This window comes from Coptis chinensis, chromosome 1, assembly GCF_015680905.1.
Source record: "Coptis chinensis isolate HL-2020 chromosome 1, ASM1568090v1, whole genome shotgun sequence".
NCBI classification, from domain to species: Eukaryota; Viridiplantae; Streptophyta; class Magnoliopsida; order Ranunculales; family Ranunculaceae; genus Coptis; species Coptis chinensis.
The window spans coordinates 48875147-48897618 of NC_141456.1; the positions used below are offsets into that span (position 1 = coordinate 48875147).

The following is a 22472-nucleotide window of genomic DNA, read 5'->3' on the forward strand; positions in this document are numbered from 1 at the left end:
GTAAAAGCATTGGGGATGTGAGTCTTCACCTTTTCCTCTCCGAACCTCCGGTTTAGGTTGTACATGGTGGTTTTCGCCATCTTTCCCTTAATCCTCGTTGACAAAGCTCATTTATCCAAGTGAGCGGAGCTTCAATCTTGTTTTTTCTTCTTCACCAAACACTCCTACACCCACCCAAAGTCCTAACTTCCGCTCTCTCTCACTCAGCAGCTCCTAAAGTGATAATAGTACGTTATCTTTTATGTCTTTGAAGTCATTGAAGTATGACCACGTTAGGTGTAAAGGATTCTTTGCAATTCAACATCCTTAATTCAACATCCTTAATTAGGAGATAAAACCCAATTCCTGTTTAAGGAAAGAAAGGGACAGACTGGTTAATCATTCCAACAGTCTGGGTAGTCTTGTATTTCCCTTTTTACCTCTTTCATGACAGCTCGAAAAAGACTCATTACTCATCACACCACCACCACTTCTTTCCCTCCCTTTAAAAAGCTCAAATTAAAGTTTACCTTCCTTTGTTATACACTTATACCTTCTCTCTCATGCAACTATGACTTTTTTAAAGAGGAAAGAAATTTCTACTCAGAAAGGTCTTCTCTAGCTAGACTTCTTCTTTCTTTCATGAAAGTCTTCAGTTAACTGATCTTTATCTTTATCATAAGCCAAAGTGTACTAGAACAGAGTAGAAGTTGTTCTCTTTCTTCATCACAGTTAGGAGTTATTGGATGATGAAATGAGTAGTTCAAAGTTCATCAAGTGTGTCACTGTTGGAGATGGAGCTGTTGGGAAGACATGCCTTCTCATCTCCTATACTAGCAACACTTTTCCATCTGTACTACTTCTCCATTCTGTTTACGTGTTGTCACTATTCCATGCTAAATTTCGTGTTGTAATCTCTCTTTTCTTTTCTTCTTGTCAGGATTATGTTCCAACTGTTTTTGACAACTTCAGTGCCAGTGTTATGGTTGGTGGGGAGATTATAAGTCTCGGTCTATGGGATACTGCTGGTAATCTCTCTGCCTATATTCTCTATTTGATCTTACTCGTTCTTCAACGTGTTTTCATAAAATGGTCTACTTGAGATCTTAATTCATAGGACATCACCATGGAGAACCGAAATAAAAACAGAACAGTTTTCATTTCTAAGAAGTAGCATTTGTACATTTTGTGAATGATTCAAATTTCAAAATAATTCTCCCTAGAAGCATTACATCTTCATTTTTTTTTTGTTTGTTTTTTTCGTCTCTCTTTATATGAGACTGCTGTTTTTAAATAATGCCAAAATTTTGAAAGTTAAAAATATTTTGTTCAAATACATAAAGTTTTGTATATAATGCTCAGAATCACAGTACTATACATTTGGCATTCCTAATGCCAAAACCTAAGTAGTTGTTACAAATGTTAGATGTCAGCAGTACCCCAAGCCCTCTATGACGTGCTCAGCAACTGAGTTGCTTTCATGGATACCACTACCCGAACAAATTAGTTAGTTTATTCCATGCCAAAACGGTAACAAAATTTACGTTCATGAAAATATAAAATCTGTATCATTCTTGCTTCAAATCGATCGGTCAATTATTAATAATGTTAAAACTGCTTGAAACTATATTGGTCATGGAAGAATGTTTGAAAGCGGAAGCCTTATGCTTTTGGAGCTTCGAACTTAAAAACGTCTATGCAGGTCAAGAAGACTACAACCGACTCAGGCCACTCAGCTATAGAGGTGCTGATGTTTTCATCCTTGCTTTCTCTCTCATCAGTAGGCCAAGCTTTGAGAACATAAGCAAAAAGGTAAGATTGTATTCTCCTTTTTCTTATATTTTTTTAAACATTCTAACAGATTTGTAAAGATGGTGGAATTAAATATAAATATTTTCCAACTCCTTTCTTCTTCTCATTCTGTTTCCTATGTAGTGGGTCCCTGAGCTGAGACACTATGCCCCTTCAGTGCCTATTGTGCTTGTGGGCACCAAATTAGGTGATGTATTCATTCTTCTAACATGCTACACATCATTTTTCTAATTGATTAATCTTCACACTGCTCCTTCTCTCTTTCTTTTTTCATGAAAAATATCTTTAGGGGTATACTTTGTCGAAAAAAGTAAGAGACAGTTCAATAACTTTAATCAACTTGGGGGGGCAAAAGGCCTCCCTGTATAAGCGTTGCAACTGAAAAGCACTTGGTAAGCTGTTCTGTTAAAAAAAGCACTCAGCATGCTTACAGGTACGGGTGATGGACAATTTATTGACCACACCAACTGGTTAATCATTCTATCAATGCAACCAAACTTCTAAGTTCTAGTATGGCCCCTATTTAAATCAGACACACCAAAAGTGAAAGAGTGGATTTATGAGGTGAATGCTTATTAGTTTTTCAGATTACTACTGATCTCGAAGATGAAAATACAAATGTACTTATACCTTGAACTTTATCACTCTTGTAATACTGAGAAGATGGACTGGCTTCTTTAATATATCATAAATTCATGTGAAATTTTAAAAATAAAGTGACGATTTATTTGTTTTTTTCGGAAGCTTTTATGATTAAAGCAATCTTTTGGGACAGCAGATTTGAGAGATGATAAGCAGTTCTACCTGGACCATCCTGGAGCACGTACAATTTCGACTGCACAGGTAGTCCTCAAGTTCTCTCCTAGGTGCGTTTTATGTTTGATAAGGATTGATAGTTTGAAAATAAAAATGAATGTTTAGCCAATAGAAGTACGTACCTGGAAATGCTTAATCTTATCCAGCTATATTAATGTGTTTTCAAAAATTTCAGGGCGAGGAACTGAAGAAGCAAATAGGTGCATTGGCATATATTGAGTGCAGCTCAAAGACACAGCAGGTTTGCTCACAAATTTAACTGTATCTGAAGCCATCAATTCTGCCATAAAACAATGTACTTAGCATAGAGGCAAGGTGGCGGTTCTTGGACTCTGCTCGACTGGGATTGTCAACATCAACAATCAACGTTTGTTATAAGCACACCTCCTGATGATCGGACAGTATTGACAAACAATTGATTGGCCATGCATTAATTCATTTCTAAATTCTATAGACTTGACTGGATTACAGCAATTGGGCTGGCTATTGTAACTAAGTTGTCATAAGGCTTTTTCTTGAATTGCATAAGAAAATACCAAGACCAGTTAACAGTAGCGTACTGTTGATACCGTTTTCTTTGCATATTCATGATTTCCTGAAAGTAGTATTGAACTTAAGAAGCAGAGATTATTAACTTTTCTTCTTTATTTTTTGGAAAAACAGAATGTGAAGGTTGTATTTGATGCTGCAATCAAGGTTGTTCTCCATCCACCAAAGCCCAAGAAACAAAGAAGAAGGCGGAAGCTCTGCTATATTCTTTAGCCATGACAATCCTGCAGCTTCAAGTGTGTGGCCATATATGGTCATTTCAATCTCTTCACCAGAAACATCTTACGTGCCTTGCCTTAACTCTCTTGTGACGTTTTTATTTCATCTCTTCTAGGCGGACAGAATTGGTTATTTCTTGTTCGTCGTCTCTGCTAGAATGTGATTCATGAGAATTTATGTTAGTCGTAGAATATGCTTTCAAGGGGAAGCACTAGTCAATCTCTTTAATTAGCTATCACTCTTACGATTCACGCAGCGAGTTAATTGACTCTACTCGCCAACCCATTTAGTCTCATATATGCAATTATGCAATGCAATGTTGGCCTATATATATTGCTGTAAACCACTATGAATTGACATATTGTCCATTCTATTTTGGCTATCCATCTTGGTTTGGGATGATTGGATTCTATTATTTTCCAGAATATGAAAACTGTAGCAATGAGTTTGTAAATATAGACAGGCTAGCTTCCAATGGTAGTCTTTTTGTGGAAGGAAAAGATAATGAAAAGAAAAGGATCTACAAAGAGAATTATAGACATGGTATCGATATTTGTTGAGGGAACAAGACAAATTAACGTCGCGATGTCTGCCAGAATTTCCGGATATAGGTAATGACACTTCGGGATTTCAACCACTAACATGTTGAATATCCAATTTTTCAAAGGTAGGCGTACCAAATTACCAATAATGCTCAAGTCCAAAACTTGTACATTTAGTACGTACTGCGGTTGAGGTTACTGGAGGCTCCTTTTCGTAACGGTCATCTGATCGTGGTGCGCGCGGTAAGAAGTGTCACAACATTTGTTAACTAGAATATCTCAAGTAGACTATCATGCACATGTTCATGTCCATGTCCTTTAGCGGTGCTGCTGCTTTAAGCTAGAACGATGTACTGCAGTCAATGTTCTAAAAAACGCTAGGCGGTAGTGGATTGGTGGGAGAGCGCGTAGGCCTTCTAGACAGTGCCTAGACGGGCTAGGCGCTAGGCAGTTTTTTTTCAAATATATCTTATAATATATATAGTAATATACACCTATACTACAAGAAATGAAGAAAATCTTTTACCATAACTCAAAAATAAATTCAAACAAAAATACTTATTACAAAAATGCGTAATAGTTTAAGAAAATCGACTTTATATAAAAACATATTCTTTCTTATAGTAGTATATAATTTACATTGAACTTTAGTCTTTTAAACTCATTCAAATCTTAAACTTACACAGGTTTTTAATTTTCAACATTTAATCATTAAAAAAAAAAAACTTAACTGGACCGCCTAGCCCGCCTAGACCGGCCTAATCAGTCCACCGATTTTTTAAAACAACTTGGGCCTAGGCGAGTCGGTTGGGCACCGCCAAGCGCCTAGAAATCGCCTAAGCGGGCCGCCTAGACCGATTTTTAGAACAGTGAATGTTAATGGTTATGACTATGCTTGTTTGCTTGAAAAATTTTCAAACGATTTTTTAGAACAGTGACTGCAGTTAATTGGGTCATCTAGTGGGAAGTAATACTAGTTAACCCTTAATACTAGTTAACTCTTTTTCCATTTTTAGAAGTATCATCTTTTCCATCGAGCACTTGCCGAAGGAGATAGTTCCTTGTCAACAGCTAACAGCTGGGAAAGGAATGTTATTATCTCCCATTCTTTTCTTCTTAACAAATCTGAGAATTCCAACACTCTTGATAGAGAAACGTTTCACTTCTATAAAATCTTCTCTAGAGACATAAGAAAAAGAGAGGAGAGAGTTTTTAAATAGAGACTCTTGTATATAGGAATAAACTTCTCTACTTCCGAAGGACGTCTTGGAACTCTCACAAACAACCAAGTAAACTCTTTTAATTTCCACCATAGATTCCATCTATTCTACCCTATAATGAGGCACATGCGAGTGAGCCACTTAGCAGTGGAAACTGGAAACTACCGTTCATCCGTTCGCACACTTTTTTTTTTTTTCGGGCCCCACCCAACGACAAAATTTAAAACCTTTTGGACTTTTGTTTTGAGTATTTGCCGCCTGTATTAGGGGACCTACAAAAGAGAGAGACATGAGGTCAGAGGGGAGAGAAAAAAACAATGTTTAAATAACACGTGTAATCAAGTTGTTGCTCATTATAAAACGTGCGACGCACGTGCATAGAGACTAGTATTATTAAAGTTCTCGAGATTAGAAATAGAACAATTATATTTTTGATGTACACATTTAGAAACTTGCATAGAGAAGGCATGGAATTTTTTGAATGAAACAAAAATTTCTCTTTTGACATACTAAGTGATATCAGGTTTGTTTCGAGAAATTTTTTTTTGATAAAAGGCTTTTGGGGTTTGAAATAGATTTTGGGCTGATAACTCTAGAACTTTTGGATCTTGGGCTTTAATATATTGGATGGGTCATTTGAATTGAGACTACTTGGGTTTCGGGTCTCTAGAGCTACTATAAAGATAATAATATTAGATTTATTGGTATACATAGAGAGAGAGAGTATGGTGAAGAATAAGTAGAGAAAGGGTGAGGAGGAGGGGAGGTATAAAGACAGATAGAAATGAAGTGAATATTAGCGAGCTTTTTGGAAACCCACTTCAAGAGTTCGCTAACGCTCACGGATAAGAGTCCATATCCATATTAGCAAAATTAGTTGGATCAGAAAAAACCTTAGAGCCCATAGAACTAGACCATTACTTGAATCCATATCTATTTCTAAAATATTGCTACGTTGTCATTCCAAAATTAAAAGGACTAGAAATGTTGTGAGATGAAAAAGAATTCACACCTAATTCTCAAGTATCAGAAAGAGTAACAAATTACCGAAAAAAAGAAAGAAAGAATAATAGAAGTACCAGCTGGCAGATTATCATTTGATAAAACAACACAAATGTTGACATCCTCACTGACAGGATCAGGCGTTATATTTTCAAGGCTAATTACTTTAGAGCAAGTCTAATGGGGGATGCTAAAGGGCCATATAGCACCCCAACTACAAAAATGTCATTCCAATGGGGCTGCTAAAAGGGTCTTAAATTTGGAAGGAGTAAAAAACCTAGCCAAAGTTAAGACCTTCGCTAGTAGCTGCCATAATAAGTTGTCGGGAGACGGACGACATAGTTTCTGTCGTATGTTGGTAATTTGTAGATAGACGACAGAAACTATGTCGTTTGTCTCCCATTTTAATTAAATGGACAGACGTCAGACATTGTGCCGTCCGTACCTTCCAAACACTCAACACGATTTTGACTTTGCCAAATTCAACCAATTTTTCACTCACATGCATTTACTTGTCATCAAAGCCTCAAACCTCAACTCCTCAACCAACTTCATTTATACCATTTCAATCATAACCATCTATTGGTCTAACTTCATTTCTTGTTTCAATCACATCCATCCATTCCACCAACCTCGTTTATTGTGTCAACTTTATAGACCACAAATTTCTCAACTTTGCCTTCACTCACACTTTTTGTATTACTATTTTCAACTTTGCAACATTTCTTCTCACATTTATTCTCAACTTTGCAACCTTTCTTCTCATATTCAAAATAACTTCTTTTTCTCGCTATGTTGAATCAAGCTCCTTATCTGAAGATGAGAACATGTTCGTACCTATTTTCTCGTTGTTGCAAGACATGCATGAAGCTACTCGTGATCATCGAGGCTCGGTCCCTGGTAGAAAGTACATTTATCGTGATAGAATCGACATTCATAATAGGATTATGAGGGATTACTTCGTGCAAAACTCGAAGTATCCCCTTGATGTCTTCCGTAGGAGGTTTAGGATGCAACGCCATCTCTTCCTCCAAATCTTGAAAGTCGTCTCCGACCATGACAAGTACTTCACATACAAGGTTGATGGCATTGGAAAACCATGTTTGACGGGTATGCAAAAGGTGGTTGCATGCATTCATTTGCTTGTATATGGTTGTGGTGCAGATGCGTGGGATGAATATGTTCAAATCACAAAGAGCACCCTTTTCGAAAGCTTGAGGCATTTTTGTGATGCCGTGTTGGCGGTTTTCGAGAAAGAATATTTAAGGGCTCCAAACGAATAAGACATTCAACGTCTACTTGCACAAGGTGAAAATCGTAGCATTCCGGGTATGCTTGGAAGTTTGGATTGTATGCATTGGCAATGGGAAATGTGTCCTACGGCATGACAAGGTACACATGTAGGACATAAGAAGAAACCTACAATCATTTTGGAAGCTGTTGTCGATCAAGACTTGTGGATTTGGCACGTTTTTTTTTGGTATGGCGGGTTCAAACAACGACGTCAACGTGCTTCAATGTTCTCACCTCTTTGACAATCTGATGCGTGGTGATGCTCCTCGTTGCAATTACATAGTGAATGGTCGCCCATACAAAATGGGTTACTATCTAGCCGATGGGATTTATCCTAAATGGGCTACACTTGTACAAACAATCTCTCACCCAACAACTCAAATAGAGGAATTCTTTTCTAAGACGCAAGAAGCGTGTCATAAAGATGTGGAGCGTGCATTTGGTGTCTTACAAGCTAGGTGGGGGATAATCAAGAGGCTGACACGAATGTAGAGTAGGGATGACATTAATCGGATAATGAAGACGTATATAATTTTACATAATATGATTGTCGAGGATGAACGTGAGATTGATATCGAAGATTGGCAAATTGACATGGATTGGGAGCCACCAGTCCCATTGCATGTTGCCAGAAATCAAAATGAGGAAATTGCAAGAAGACTCAACACACTTCGTCACATTTAGAGCAGAGAAACTAATATTCAACTAAGAGTTGACCTCATCAATTGCCTTTGACAATTTTGTGCTGATCAAGGAATGTAGTATGAGTATTATCTATGTTTGTAGTTTGAATATTTCTGTTTGTAGTTTGAGTATTATCTATGTTTGACTTTATGTTGTTTCAAGACAATTCAAATTAAAATTAAAATTATAATATTGGAAATAAACTAACAACAACAATGGAAATGAAAGAACTAAAACAACATTGAAATTAATCTAAGTAGTAGAAGCACCACTTGGAGTTCCAAACGTTCCACTTTTCAGAAATTTGATGTTTTTTCGGCACTTTCATCCTGTTCTGACTTGGAGCGGTCCTGTTTGATTCCTTGGGCTTTAGTTGGGCTTCATTTGGCTTCACGTGGGATAAATCGGAATGTTTCATGTAGACACACTATTCTGTGCTTAAATATGGCTTTTATCCTTATTTGTACGTTGATTGCTCAAACCTACAAAAGCACAAAAATACAATTATTTCATGATTATTAAACACATAATTAACCGAAGTGCTATGTCTCTACGGGGTTTTATATTCCAGTTTTGGGTGCTCATCACACCACCCCCATACAGCACTTTGTTTGTCCTCAAGCAAAGAAGAGACATTAAAACAGATAAGTGCCAAAAATGTGTAGTCTTAAGCTAATTCTCATTTCGCAGAGAGCTGTTGCATTGATCGTATGCAACAAGGCCTTAAACCACTAGGAATTCCCTAGTGGACGATTTATAGCCTAGTGAGAGTATTCCAAAGAAGGTACTCACAAACATCACTTATACTACAACAACTCAGTAACAAAGGCTTGTTCCCTGAATAAATCTCAGATATCTATACATCTCATTAGTGGGGAACGGAGATTAATTCCTTTAAAACTCAAGTTAATATGCATACAATAATTAAAACATCTACATATGAGCATGCATACAGTGAATTAAGCAGGGCCGTTTCTAGATCCTTTGGAGAGCGTCCCTAAATAGGTTCTCACAGGTATGTGTCGAAACACAAATTCGCTCATAATTTTTCCACCCAGGTTTTGCTAACTCCAGTGTGTAGTGTCACACTTATCCTCACATCTCAATGACAGTCTGAGGAGCCGAGGTCAATCAATCACGTCTACTACTTATTATCACACCTCATACACCTAATTGAGCTAGATGTCTTTATTAGGTATTATAGGGCTGAGGTGGTAGTGTAGAAGAAAATGGAATGGAAAATAAAAAACGACAAGTATGAGAGAATAAGGTCTTCAAGATATTTACACTAGAGAAATTCTTGTTTTCTTTTCCTACTTCTCACACGGGTTTCCATATATACTTGGAACTTTTAAGCTTTTAGACTCCTTTTGATTTGATTTTTGGGAGTTTGATTTTTCTTTTGACTTTTTTGGAAACATATTTCTATTTTTCTTTTCTTTTTCTTTTTTCTTTCTGAAGCAAGTAAGTGATTTTGAATTGAGACAAGTCTTTCTCTTTATTTTTCCACATTTCATCCTATTTCTCATACTCATCATTTAGGTGGGTTATTTTATTCGGGGGTTAATAGATGGGTAAGGAATTTTTTGGTGAAAGTGAAAGGTTTGATGAAAGGTTCAGTGGGGGGACTAGCGGTAAAATATACAGGTATGAATTTTTGGCTATGTCTATCCAAAGAAGGCCTAAATTCTCGCCTAAGATTTGGATGGTGATTAAGTAAGTAGACGTGTGATTTTTTCTATTTGGAAAAACTACCCCTTTATGTTATTACTCATAAATTACACATATCGAGGCTTTTTGGTTAGATTCTCACAGGATTGATAATTTAAGTAAACTAACTGTAGATTCCAAAAACTTACTGCTATGTACAGTGATAAGTGCTTAAAAAGTGCAATTTAACCCTCGATTATGCCTCTTGTTTAGCCATCTTAGAGGACTAATAGTATTTGTAAGTTATATTTTATGATTCTACAGGTGAAAGAAAGAGTTTTGGGGAATATTAGAGAAAAAGGTGTAAAACGGAGCAATTAATAGCATTAAAGATTACATGGGAAGCCCGTGGACAATCATGGAGAAGGGCAAGGAATTGAAGTTATTAAATATGTGACTTGGACCTATTTTAAAGCCTATTTAGAAGCCCAAGGCTAAAGGATTTGTTGCTTGGACCAAAGCCTGCAAAAGAGAATAGAAGGATAGAGCAAAAGAGGGAAAATAAACTTCCGCGTCTGGGACACATAGATCGCCCGTCCAGACGCATTTCTCGCGTCTGAGACGCATGGATCGTGCATCCCGACGCATGAAACGACACTGTAGCCAATTCCTTCTCAGTTTTGGAGACGAAGTTGGACTCTGAAATAAGTTGATTTGTATTAGGAAACAAATAGCGGTTTGGAATGCTTCTAGAACTCATTGTAACCCCTATAAATAGAGGACCTAAGTGCTTCATGTAATTTGCCAATTCACTTATACTCTTGTCTCCAGAACTTGAGGCAGAGAGAGATTAATAATAAAAGATTCGGTTTTAACTAGCCGAGTCTTAATAAGTTAGTCTTTTAGTTTTATGCTCTTCGACTCTTTTTCTTATCGTTCTTCGTGTTCTTCCTTCTTTATGGAAGGCTAATCTTCTCTTTCAAGGGAGAAGATGAAGCCGATGCTTAGGGTTCATTGATTATTTTAGTTCATGATATTCTCCAATCAGGTTAGTTCTTTATGTTTTTAGTTATTAGTTCAATTGCCCAGACCAGGGGATGAAAGTATATATTAAGGTTTTTATTTATTATAATTGAATATCATGCTAGTTTAGGGTTTTATTTATTGCAATTGAATATTTGCTAGTGACATGCTTTTATTTATTGCAATTGAATATAATTCTAGAATAGAGTTTTATTTATTATAATTGAATATTATACTATTATTCTCTACTTTTTTTTTTCTAGTTATGTAGTGTTTTAGAGTAAGGGAAGTATTCCTTGTGTTTGTCTTAGATGGTGATTTATTGAATAACGGCCCAAGCTCACATAAAATGAAAGAAGATATTAATAGCATAAACATAGGAACAACCTTAAGTAGAGTTATTCATTAATGATGTTTCGTCCAAGAGGGCATCGGCACTCGCCCGATTGCCTAATTGTAGTCTACTTGTAAGAACAACCATGAAGCAAAAGGCCATTGATCAAAAGTATTGGTGGATTCTAATATCTTGAATTCCCTCTCCTATAACCCTCGATTATGCCTCTTGTTTAGCCATCTTAGTGGACTAATAGTGTTTGTAAGTTATGTTTTATGATTCTACAGGTGAAAGAGAGTTTTGTGGAATATTAAAGAAAAAGGTGTAAAACGGAGCAATTCATAACATTAAGGATCACATGGGAAGCCCGTGGACAATCATGGAGAAGGCCAAGGAATTGAAGCTATTAAAGATGCGACTTGGACCTATTTTAAAGCCTACTTGGATGCCCAAGGCCAAAGGATTCGTTGCTTAGACAAAGCCCGCAAAAGAGGATAGAAGGATAGAGCAAAAGAGGGAAAATAGACTTCCGCATCTAGGACGCATGGATCGCACCTCCAGACGCATTTCTCGCGTCTGAGACGCATGGATCGTGCGTCCAGATGCATGAAACGACACTGTAGCCAATTCTTTCTCAGTTTTGGAGATGAAGTTGGACTCTGAAAGAAGTTGATTTGTATTAGGAAACAAATGGTGGTTTGGAATGCTTCTAGAACTCATTGTAACCCCTATAAATAGAGGACCTAAGTGCCTCATGTAATTTGCCAATTCACTTATACTCTTGTCTCCAGAACTTGAGGCAGAGAGAGATTAATAATAAAAGATTCGGTTTTAACTAGCCAAGTCTTAATAAGTTAGTATTTCTAGTCTTATGTTCTTCAACTCTTCTTCTTCTCGTTCTTCGTGTTCTTCCTTCTTTATGGAAGGCTAATCTTCTCCTTCAAGGGAGAAGATGAACCCAGTGCTTAGGGTTCGTTGATTATTTTGGTTCATGGTATTCTCCAATCAGGTTAGTTCTTTATGTTTTTTAGTTATTAGTTCTATTGCCCAGACCAGGGGATGGAAGTATAGATTAAGGTTTTTATTTATTACAATCGAATATCATGCTAGTTTAGGGTTTTATTTATTGCAATTGAATATTTGCTAGTGATATGCTTTTATTTATTGCAATTGAATATAATGTTAGAATAGGGTTTTATTTATTGTAATTGAATATTATACTATTATTCTCTACTTTTCTTCTAGTTGTGTAGTGTTTTAGAGTAAGGAAAGTATTCCTTGTGTTTGCCTTAGATGGTGATTCATTGAATAGCTGCCCAAGCTCACATAAAAGAAAAGAAGATATTAATAGCATAAACATAGGAACAACCTTAAGTAGAGTTATTTGTTAACGATGTTTCATCCAAGAGGGCATCGACACTCTCTCAATTGCCTAATTGTAGTCTACTTGTGAGAACAACCATGAAGCAAAATGTCACAGATCAAAAGTATTGGTGGATTCTAATTTTCTGAATTCCCTCTCCTATAAATTCTTAATAGTTTAGTTAGTTTAGTTTAGTTTAGTTTAGTATTAGAATCTAAAATTTCTACAATCATAGTTTTTAATCCCTCACACCGCCTTTCCAGTCATGTCCTTCATATAACATACACTAAAAAGTGGAATGATGCCCTACTCATCCTTTACTTATTGAGGGATAATTAGGTTTTGATACCCTTCTATTTTGTTCAACGACCATCATCTTTCTACATCATCCATATACCATCCAATAAACACAAAAAGAAGCAGTTGTCAAATGGCGCCGCTGCCGTTTTAAGTTGTTTATGTTTAACGTTTTCTTTCAAGATTAGAACTTTGGCTCTTGAGGTAATTTTAGCCACATCATCTATCGTTTTAAGAAAGAAAGAAGTTTGAAGGACATCTTGAAGACAAGATCTACCATCCAGGTTAGTCGAATCTTCATTCTTAATATAATTGCATCGTTGTTTAGTATTATTGCTTTCTAGTATAATTGCATTTACGACTTTTTCAAAGTTGAAGTTGTAAGCTAACACAGTGAAATATCAAACTCTAGTGTTTTTTATCTGAATCTTGACAAATGGACTATCGTCTGTGGGCCGTGGTACTTAAGCAATCCAAGTGATTCACCATAACCCTAGAAGAGACAGCTTTAGACAACGGGCGAGATATTAGCTGCAAAGCCTAACCCAGTTGAAGGAAAGTAGTTTTGCATATATATTAGTATAATTTAGAATAGTTGCATATTAGTTTAATTGCATTCAAGCATAGTAGAATAGTGTTCTTCATTTTTCGCATAACATTTTCTAGTATATGCCCAGTCATCCATATCGTCGTCCGGTAAGAACACAACAGTGGACAAGGTTCAACAACCGACTCACAAGAATACTAGACGAGATTGATACAATGGCCGCACACAATGATGGAGGTGTTACGGAACCGAATAATGGTGAAGCTATCCCACCCATGCAAGCACAACAGAGGAAGAAGCTGAGCGATTTTTATTCGCCAATCATTGGAGACCCACCCATCAGTATTGTTTTTCCAGAGACAGAATCTAACCAGTTTGAACTTAGAGCATCAGTAATCTCTATGCTTCCAAAGTTCAACGGTTTAGACAATGTTCAGCCATATGTTCACATGAACAAATTTTTATCAGTCCTCAGAACATTCAAGAACCAGAATATCAAAGATGAGAGTATCAAGTTTATTCTTTTTCTGCTCTCACTCGAAGGTAAAGCCTCCGAATGGTTAACTGCACAGCCGATCAATTCAATAGACAACTGGGAGAAGTTGAGAATGAAGTTTATGAACAAGTTTTACCCACCCCAGAAGACTGATGCCATGCAACAAGCTATCAGTAATTTCAAAGGAAAATCGACTGAAGAATATCATTTTAGTTGGGAGCGATTCAACAATCTGCTAGTCTCGTGTCCACATCATGGATATGACAAGAGCACACTGGCTCATTTTTTCTATCGAGGACTCTCGATGATGAACAAGCAGATGATACAGTCAATGCACAAAGGCAAGTTTACATCAATGGATGGAAAGAAAGCTTACAACTTTCTCGAGAATTTAGTTGAAGAAACACAACAATGGACTACTAGCAACGAGGATGTCGCTAGCATGGAGGGGGAGCCAAAGCAATTTGGTTACCAAGCACATGAACAATCAGATCAAGAATTGAAGTCTACAATGGCCAGCTTAGCCACCAGCATTGAAACTCTGAGTAAGAAATTCAACCAGTTCTCTATGAATCCCTCCAAGATCAATAAGTCTCAAGTTAAATCTCTCCTAGTCATGCAAGTTAGCCAATACTGCGAAGTCTGTTTGGACACTTCTCATGCAACTCTAGAATGTCCTGGTTACTATCAACATGCAACAGTTGGAGAGTGCAATATAAACTCATTTCAGAGGCCCAACCAAGGTGGTAATAACTTTCAAGGCAATTATTGGAGACGAGCATTTGGACCCCCGTGTTCTCAAGATCAAAGTTATATTCCACAGACAAGTCAAGCTTCATAGTTGGTTCCTCAACAACAATTATACTCTCAGCAGAATTCCAATACAAGTGGAGAGTTAATGCCTGATCCTATGAGAAATTATGCCGCACTTGCCAACCTGGAGAATGCTATTACTTTGTTATCACAGAAAAATCAGAAGTTTGAAAGTGTTCTAGAGCTTCTTGCACAGTCTCAGCTCAATCTCCAGCAATCTCAGGCAAGTCAATGTTCTAGAATGGAGTCTCTAGAGGCTAAGGTCGACCAACTCACTACTGCTTTCTCTGTAAAGACACAAGCCACTCAACCTAGCTTATTGGAACCGATATTGAGGAGTGAAGATGTGTGCCACATTGGGACAACTTCTAGTACTGATCACCTCCATGATCATGTCAGCTCAGTTACTACTCTTAGATCAGGATTGAAGATAGACAACAAGGTTGACTTACTTTCTTATGATAACATTGCTACAGAGCAATCGGTCAAGATTTCAAATGAAGTTCAAAAGGAAGTGGGGGAAATCCTTTCCACTCCCATTTGTCAAGATGACCAAGACATGATATGCAAGAATGCCAAAGAGAAAGAAGAAGCATTACTATCTTGATGTGTTTGTACCAAAGACACCTTTTCCTATGTTTTTTGCTCAAAGCAAAAAGGACAAGCAATTTTTAGAGATGAAGGAGGCATTTGAGAAAGATACCATCAATATCCCCTTTCTTAAAGCGATCAAGCAGTTGCCATCATATGCCAAATTCTTGAAGGAAGCATGCAACATAAAGAGAAGTACTCATGTTCCAAAGCGAGCGTTTCTAGCTAGACAAACAACATCTATTATCCATCAGCAAGCTCTAGTCAAGCTTAAAGATCTAGGAAGTCCTACAATATTATGCAAGATAGGAGAAAAATTCACGGGTAATGCTCTTTTAGACCTTGGTGCTAGTGTTAATCTTTTGGCATATCATGTGTACCAAGCGTTGGGCCTGGAGAACCTAAAGCCTACACAAATCAAATTGAAGTTAGCTGACCGTTCTACCATGATTCCCAGAGGCATAATTGAGGATGTTCTTGTTCAAGTAGCTGATTTCTACTATCTAGTGGATTTCATTGTGATAGACACTCAGGAGGCCTTTGATAAAATTCCAATTATTCTATGCCGACCTTTCCTCGCTACCGCAAAAGCTTTGATAAATTGTTACAATGGTGAAATGAAGATAAACTTTGGTAAGATGTCCATGGACATAAATATCTTTCACCGGTTGCATAAAGATTGTGATGACGCCGAAGGTGGAGAGGTGTACTTCCTTGATAGCATGATACAAGAATCCTTCCCATTCGAAGATACAATTGAGAGTGCTTAATCTACAGAAAACTGTGATGAACCTAAGAACCCCACCACAGAGGCGTTGCTAGCCATGTTCTTGGAATCTCTATAGAAAATTTAGGATTTAAGTGAGCAGAATGGAAAATTGACAGAGAGAGTATCATATCTTGAGAAGATGAACTCTACATTTTAGGATGAACAACAGACATCTGCCCAGAAAAATCAGTTGCTAGAGAATCAGCTTAAAGAAGTTTTGGAAAAACAACAGAATCTAGAAACTGAAATGAGTATTCTAAAGCAGAAAGTGGACCATATTGATAAGAAGCATTGCACTATTGAAGCTTCTTGTACACCATCATTGTCTGAACGAGAGAAGTATGTGAACCAGTCTACCGCCCACCTTGAGCGCAGTCAGCCAGACATTTATTATCATTACTGTGGTGGTAAAGGGCATATCAGATACTATTGTCCTGTTAGAAAGAAAGATTTTCGTCAATCATCAACACAGAGGAACCACAAGGCCTATCACATAATCATCAGACCTGAAATAGTTCAAGGTAGAAAAACAACTTCACCAGCAATCTTTTCAGCATATCAAGGAGTATTTTTGACTACCCACAAGGTGAGATCTCCTCGTCCTCCAAATATTCGTCAGATTTGGGTAAGAAAATCTGATTTCCTCACTCCAAATTGATAATGCATGATATATAGTCTTAGGGATCTGAATTAAAAAGACCTAAAAAAAAAATCTTGGTAAAAAGAAATGTTCTTATTTTTGGAATTAATTTTGATATTCGGCATCAATGGTAACATCTTCCCTTTTTCTCATTCATTTCATTTACTTAATTTCTATACATTGAGGACAATGCATGTGTTAAGTTGGGGGAGGGTGTACTTGAGAAATGAATTTCGAAAATTAGTTTTTAAAAACAAAAATATTTTTGTTTCTATATCAGTAGCATGAGAAAAATGAATTTTAATAATGAGTCTGGGATATAGATTCTATACTGCTTAGTGTTGAGTTTGATAGATAGTTGATATTGTTGATTTCAATATCGCTTGGACTATTTATTATGCTCAGACATAGTTCTTGTTGATAGAATTCTTTATCAAGGCACCACCATAGTACTTGGTCAGTTTTGTGTACGTTTGTTAGAAGAGAGATTTAATCCCTAGTAAACTGGAAGTAGATTTTTTTAGACTTAGCCCATGAGACTTGAGCTTTATACCCATTCTTTGGAGAGTCTTATGAAAAATCCGAGTCTTAGTGACTCAACATCTTTCACTTCTTTATGTCGTTGTAATATAGTCTCATTATTCGTTGATTTGGTTAATCACGAAGTGATATCAACTGGGGAGATAGCCATTAGGTCTTGTAGTCTATTCGAAAAAGAGTATCATACTGATAAGTCAAGTAGTGAACCTATTCAGCCTTTATCCCACCTAGTAGGACCATCATGTTAAACCCTTTTAAGCCTTACAATAAGTCATTTTTCTTTCATAAAACCCTTTACCCTTTACCCAACTCCAGACAAGGAGTATAGCCAAAATCTTTATCATCCATACCCATATGTTTCTGAGAATACGAGGGGCACAAAGAGGAAGAAATAGTACAAAAGGAAGATTACAAGGAAATACCAGAGAGATACAATGAAGACCATCATTCTGTTCTAAGTGAAAGAAGCTAGTGGAAAACAAGCATATCTAGTACTAATCAAGGATATACCACTGAGCTAAAAAAAAAAAAGTTGAACAGAATGGATGGAAAAGCTAAGACAAAGGAATAATTTTCTCTACAATACTAAATTTGAAGAAATCTTCCAAAGAAAGAAGCAAAACCCTTAGTGTTTTTAGAAACAACCTTTGAATCCTTTTTACCTTTCCTTCATAAACCAATACCTAAGCCTTACAACCCATGACTTATCACTATAGTATGGTACGAAGTCTAGAATAGATGAGAGGATGCTAAAGTGAAGGACCCGACACTTCATATGTGATTGATATTCTTTCCATGAGACTACTTTCATCCACAAGTCCATTTTTCAAGGTAGTATGTGGGATGTTCGTATTCATTATTTTTTTCTCCACATACACGAGGTAAAATAGTAGACTATCTTCTGAGAGATTCTTTTATGAGAGTACGACCGGTGAGGATTGAAAGTCGAGATTTTCTATCTAAAGGTAAATTAGGGATTTCGTTTCTTGGATAGGAGAGTATAGGAGATTGACAAAGTACACACATAAGCCTTGATTGAGAATTTTGTCAATTTTTACTATCTCCCATCATAATCTATGAGTCTTTGCAACAATGTAGTTAGCAATGGAGACCGTCTGTTGGAGTAAGCACTATGTGGGTAAGGAATTTCTCTCTTTGCAAAATATTATCATTCTAGAACATGCTATTGATTGATTTTGTGGGTAAATCACCTGAAAACTCTCACAAGACTATAACTCGTCCTTTTTGGGGAACTTAAACGTTTAAAACTTTGTTGCATATGGTAAATGCAATTGCGATGCTTGCGAAAGTGAGTTAGGATTTTATTTTTGTTATTAGAATATGATTTTGATCACTTATCTATTTTTTTTATCTTATTTGCTAAGAGACTAGCAAAAGGCTAGTTGGGAGTTGTGATAAGTGCTCAAAAAGTGCAATTTAACCCTCGATTATGCCTCTTGTTTAGCCATCTTAGTGGACTAATAGTGTTTGTAAGTTATGTTTTATGATTTTACAAGTGAAATAGAGAGTTTTGTAGAATATTAGAGAAAAAAGGTGTAAAACGGAGCAATTCAGAGCATTAAGGATCACATGGGAAGCCCGTGGGCAATCACGGAGAAGGCCAAGGAATTAAAGCTATTAAAGATGTGACTTGGACCTATTTTAAAGCCTATTTGGAAGCCCAAGGCCAAAGGATTCGTTGCTTAGACCAAACCCCGCAAAAGATGATAGAAGGATAGAGCAAAAGAGGGAAAATAGACTTCCGCGTCTGGGACCCATGGATCGCGCGTCCAGACGCATTTCTCACATCTGAGATGCATGGATCGTGAGTCCAGACACATGAAACGACACTGTAGCCAATTCCTTCTCAGTTTTGGAGACGAAGTTGGACTCTGAAAGAAGTTGATTTGTATTAGGAAACAAATGGCGGTTTGGAATGCTTCTAGAACTCATTGTAATCCCTATAAATAGAGGACCTAAGTGCCTCATGTAATTTTCCAATTCACTTATACTCTTGTCTCCATAACTTAAGGTAGAGAGAGATTAATAATAAAAGATTCGGTTTTAACTAGCCGAGTCTTAATAAGTTAGTCTTTCTAGTCTTATGTTCTTCGACTCTTCTTCTTCTCGTTCTTTGTGTTCTTCCTTATTTATGGAAGACTAATATTCTCCTTCAAGAGAAAAGATGAAGCCGGTGCTTAGGGTTTGTTGATTCTTTTGGTTCATGGTATTTTCCAATCAGGTTTGTTCTTTATGATTTTAGTTATTAGTTCCATTGCCCAGACTAGGGGATGGAAGTATAGATTAAGTTTTATTTATTACAATCGAATATCATGCTAGTTTAGGGTTTTATTTATTGCAATTGAATATTTGTTAGTGACATGCTTTTATTTATTGCAATTGAATATAATGTTAGAATATGGTTTTATTTAGTGCAATTGATTATTATACTATTATTCTCTATTTTTCTTCTAGTTGTGTAGTGTTTTAGAGTAAGAAAAGTATTCCTTATGTTTGTCTTAGATGGTGATTCATTGAATAGCTGCCCAAGCTCACATAAAAGGAAAGAATATATTAATAGCATAAACATAGGAACAACCTTAAGTAGAGTTATTTGTTAACGATGTTTTGTCCAATAGGACATTGGCACTCGCTCGATTACCTAGTTGTAGTCTACTTGTGAGAACAACTATGAAGCAAAAGGTCACAGATCAAAAGTATTAGTGGATTCTAATCTCTTGAATTCCCTCTCCTATAAATTCTCAATAGTTTAGTTAGTTTAGTTTAGTTTAGTTTAGTATTAGAAACTAAAATTTCTACAATTATAGTTTTTAATCCCTCAAACCCCCTTTCCAGTCCTATCATTCATATAACATACACTTAAAAGTGGAACGATACTCTACTAATCTTTTACTTATTGAGGGATAATTAGGTTTTGATATGCTTCTAATTTGTTCAACGACCATCATCTATCTACATCATCCATATACCATCCAATAAACACAAAAAGAAGCTGGTGTCATACAGTCAATGATCCTCAGTGCATGAATGCTCATGAAAAGATGTAAAAACTATTACGTACATATTATCTTCAGTTTTTTAAGAACAAATCCTAACTCGAATGCTAATGTGAGATTTCTAGACAATTTTCATCACTGAAAAGGAAACAAGACTTTGTCACAAAGTACATTTATTTAGAATAAAAACTATATACAACTTACGAGTTGTCTAATTTTTGCTAGAGGTTCTAATCCTAATTTGAATGCTAATGTGAGATTTCTAGACAATTTTCATCACTGAAAAGGAAACAAGACTTTGTCACAAAGTACATTTATTTAGAATAAAAACTATATACAACTTACGAGTTGTCTAATTTTTGCTAGAGGTTCTAACCACCCTCAAACAGAATGATGCTTAGTCCTCGAAGTATCAAGAGATGCAGAAAGAAATTACCTGAGAACCGTGAGCAAAATTAGGACTAGACATCTGCAACATAAAGGTTTTATAACAAATATATTATACAAAAAGGAAAAATGATATCACAGCAACCACAACTATATATAGTTACATATATATACACATTGTACTAATCAAATTTTACCAACCACTAGCTACTGGTTTTCTCTCATCCACTTGAGTGAAATGCATTTCCTTAGCGTCGCACCAATATATAATGGTTTGCCAAATGGTGCTCCATTGTGGTGCCCCTGGTTCGTTCAAATGTGCCAACATTTTTTCATCGTCAGGGAAACAGCGGATGTATCTCAGGTACCATGACAGTCACCGCCATGCCCAAAATCTTAATGAACAAATTATTCTGTTTGTAGGGCATATATAATCTACTTTAACCCAGTCGTTGAAAGTGGCCAAAAACTGTGGAAAATGTGTCCTCATAATTCGGCATACGGTTATAGGTAAAAGTAAACATTCATGCCGAAAATTGCGAGCTCTTTTCAAATTAGTGATAACACAGTTTGTGATATCAAAGTGTGTATGACCTTGATCAAGAGCATTGAAGACTACACATATGTCATTGGCAGTAGAGAAATGCCAATCTCCTATGATGTTTAGAAGTACAAACAACATCACAGTTCCCACGTTCATGGTCATGCTTGCTAAGGGAATGGTGGTTTCTGGCCATCTGCCAGGTGCTGCTTCGTCTATCCGTGCTAGACCATCACCATATGTCCAGCGAAAATGAGGCCATGAAAATGAACAGTATGAATTATGGCTAATGTATGACCAAGTTGTTGTTGGCTGGTGATAAGGCAGATCCAAGGTTAGGGCAATCGTTGGCTCAGAGAAAATATGTTTTGAGTCCCCAACTGTGATTATGAACCCATCTAGGAAGAAACCCTGTTCATGGTTAAATGCTCGGGTGTCTTCCATATTGGCATAAAAGTATGCAGCCAAACTTAGAGAATAAATTTGGTCTGGTGAAAGAAGTAGGGAAGACCACCCAATATTGGTGATGTAGTCATGGAAGTGAAGGCCATAAGCTGGGGAGTCCATCATAGCCTGGAAGGATTGCTCAGGAATGATTTTCTAAGTTTCCATGCTTGATGAAGATGATCCTTGATGGAGTAGAGATAGATGTGATTTATAGCAGGGAATCACGATAGACTATGAATTAGTGTGGTGAGAAGTCCAAAATTAAATAGTCACCTTGAGTGAAACAGTGATAAGGTCCCACCTCAAGGTATCAAATATGTTTTGCACGCCTGCTGATAAAGTCGAATGAAGTATGTCGCGAGGATGGAAAAGTATGGAAGAAGATAAGGCCCTCCTGCAAACAAATTTAAAATTTGTCTTGAAATGATGGTTTATTGATAACAACAAGAATTATTACAACCTAATGGTACACTATCCTTAACCACTGTTGAACACGAGAAAACACAAAAAGGCAAAAGAGTTTGACTAAAAGACAAACATAACTAAAAAAACTAATTTTTAAAGGTGGAACCAAATCCAGGGCTTTGTTGACAACGAGGATGGTTAAGTGGAAGTAGATCATTTACAAGACTGTTGAGTTCATCAACTTTCTAGATGAGCTGCTGCTGAAGTTCAGCCTAGTGTGTGGAAAAATCGCTTTGGTTATGGACTATGAGAGTGTGAATTTCCATAAACTGTGAGTGGGTTTGCAAGAATTCTTCTTGTGCCACTTTGTGTATTGCTTGAACTTCCTGTAATTCCAGCAGACTATTAAAGATTATTTCCTGACGGGCGTGCAGGGCTCGCAGGCCTTGGTGAAGAAAATGAATGCCCTCCATAGGTTTAAAGATGTTATGCATGA

General features: G+C 36.7%; 1 protein-coding gene across 1 annotated transcript; it reads left to right on the forward strand.

The window, feature by feature from the left end:
• The first annotated feature begins 520 nt into the window (after nucleotides 1-520).
• On the forward strand, nucleotides 521-3775 carry LOC147524369 (rac-like GTP-binding protein RAC2). The gene is made up of 7 exons (XM_086603041.1): nucleotides 521-832; nucleotides 920-1007; nucleotides 1682-1791; nucleotides 1915-1978; nucleotides 2570-2634; nucleotides 2783-2848; nucleotides 3271-3775. Exons 1-7 carry the CDS (start codon nucleotides 734-736, stop codon nucleotides 3367-3369), a joined length of 591 nt encoding a protein of 196 aa, XP_086459167.1. The 5' UTR covers nucleotides 521-733; the 3' UTR covers nucleotides 3370-3775.
• Nucleotides 3776-22472: the final 18697 nt, after the last annotated feature.

Excerpts from the sequence above, each read along its gene's own strand:
- LOC147524369 (XM_086603041.1), top strand. The coding sequence starts at position 734 with ATGAGTAGTTCAAAGTTCATCAAGTGTGTCACTGTTGGAGATGGAGCT. Across the intron at positions 833-919 it reads CTAGCAACACTTTTCCATCT|GATTATGTTCCAACTGTTTT; the intron begins GTACTACTTCTC and ends TCTTCTTGTCAG. Across the intron at positions 1,792-1,914 it reads TTGAGAACATAAGCAAAAAG|TGGGTCCCTGAGCTGAGACA; the intron begins GTAAGATTGTAT and ends TTTCCTATGTAG.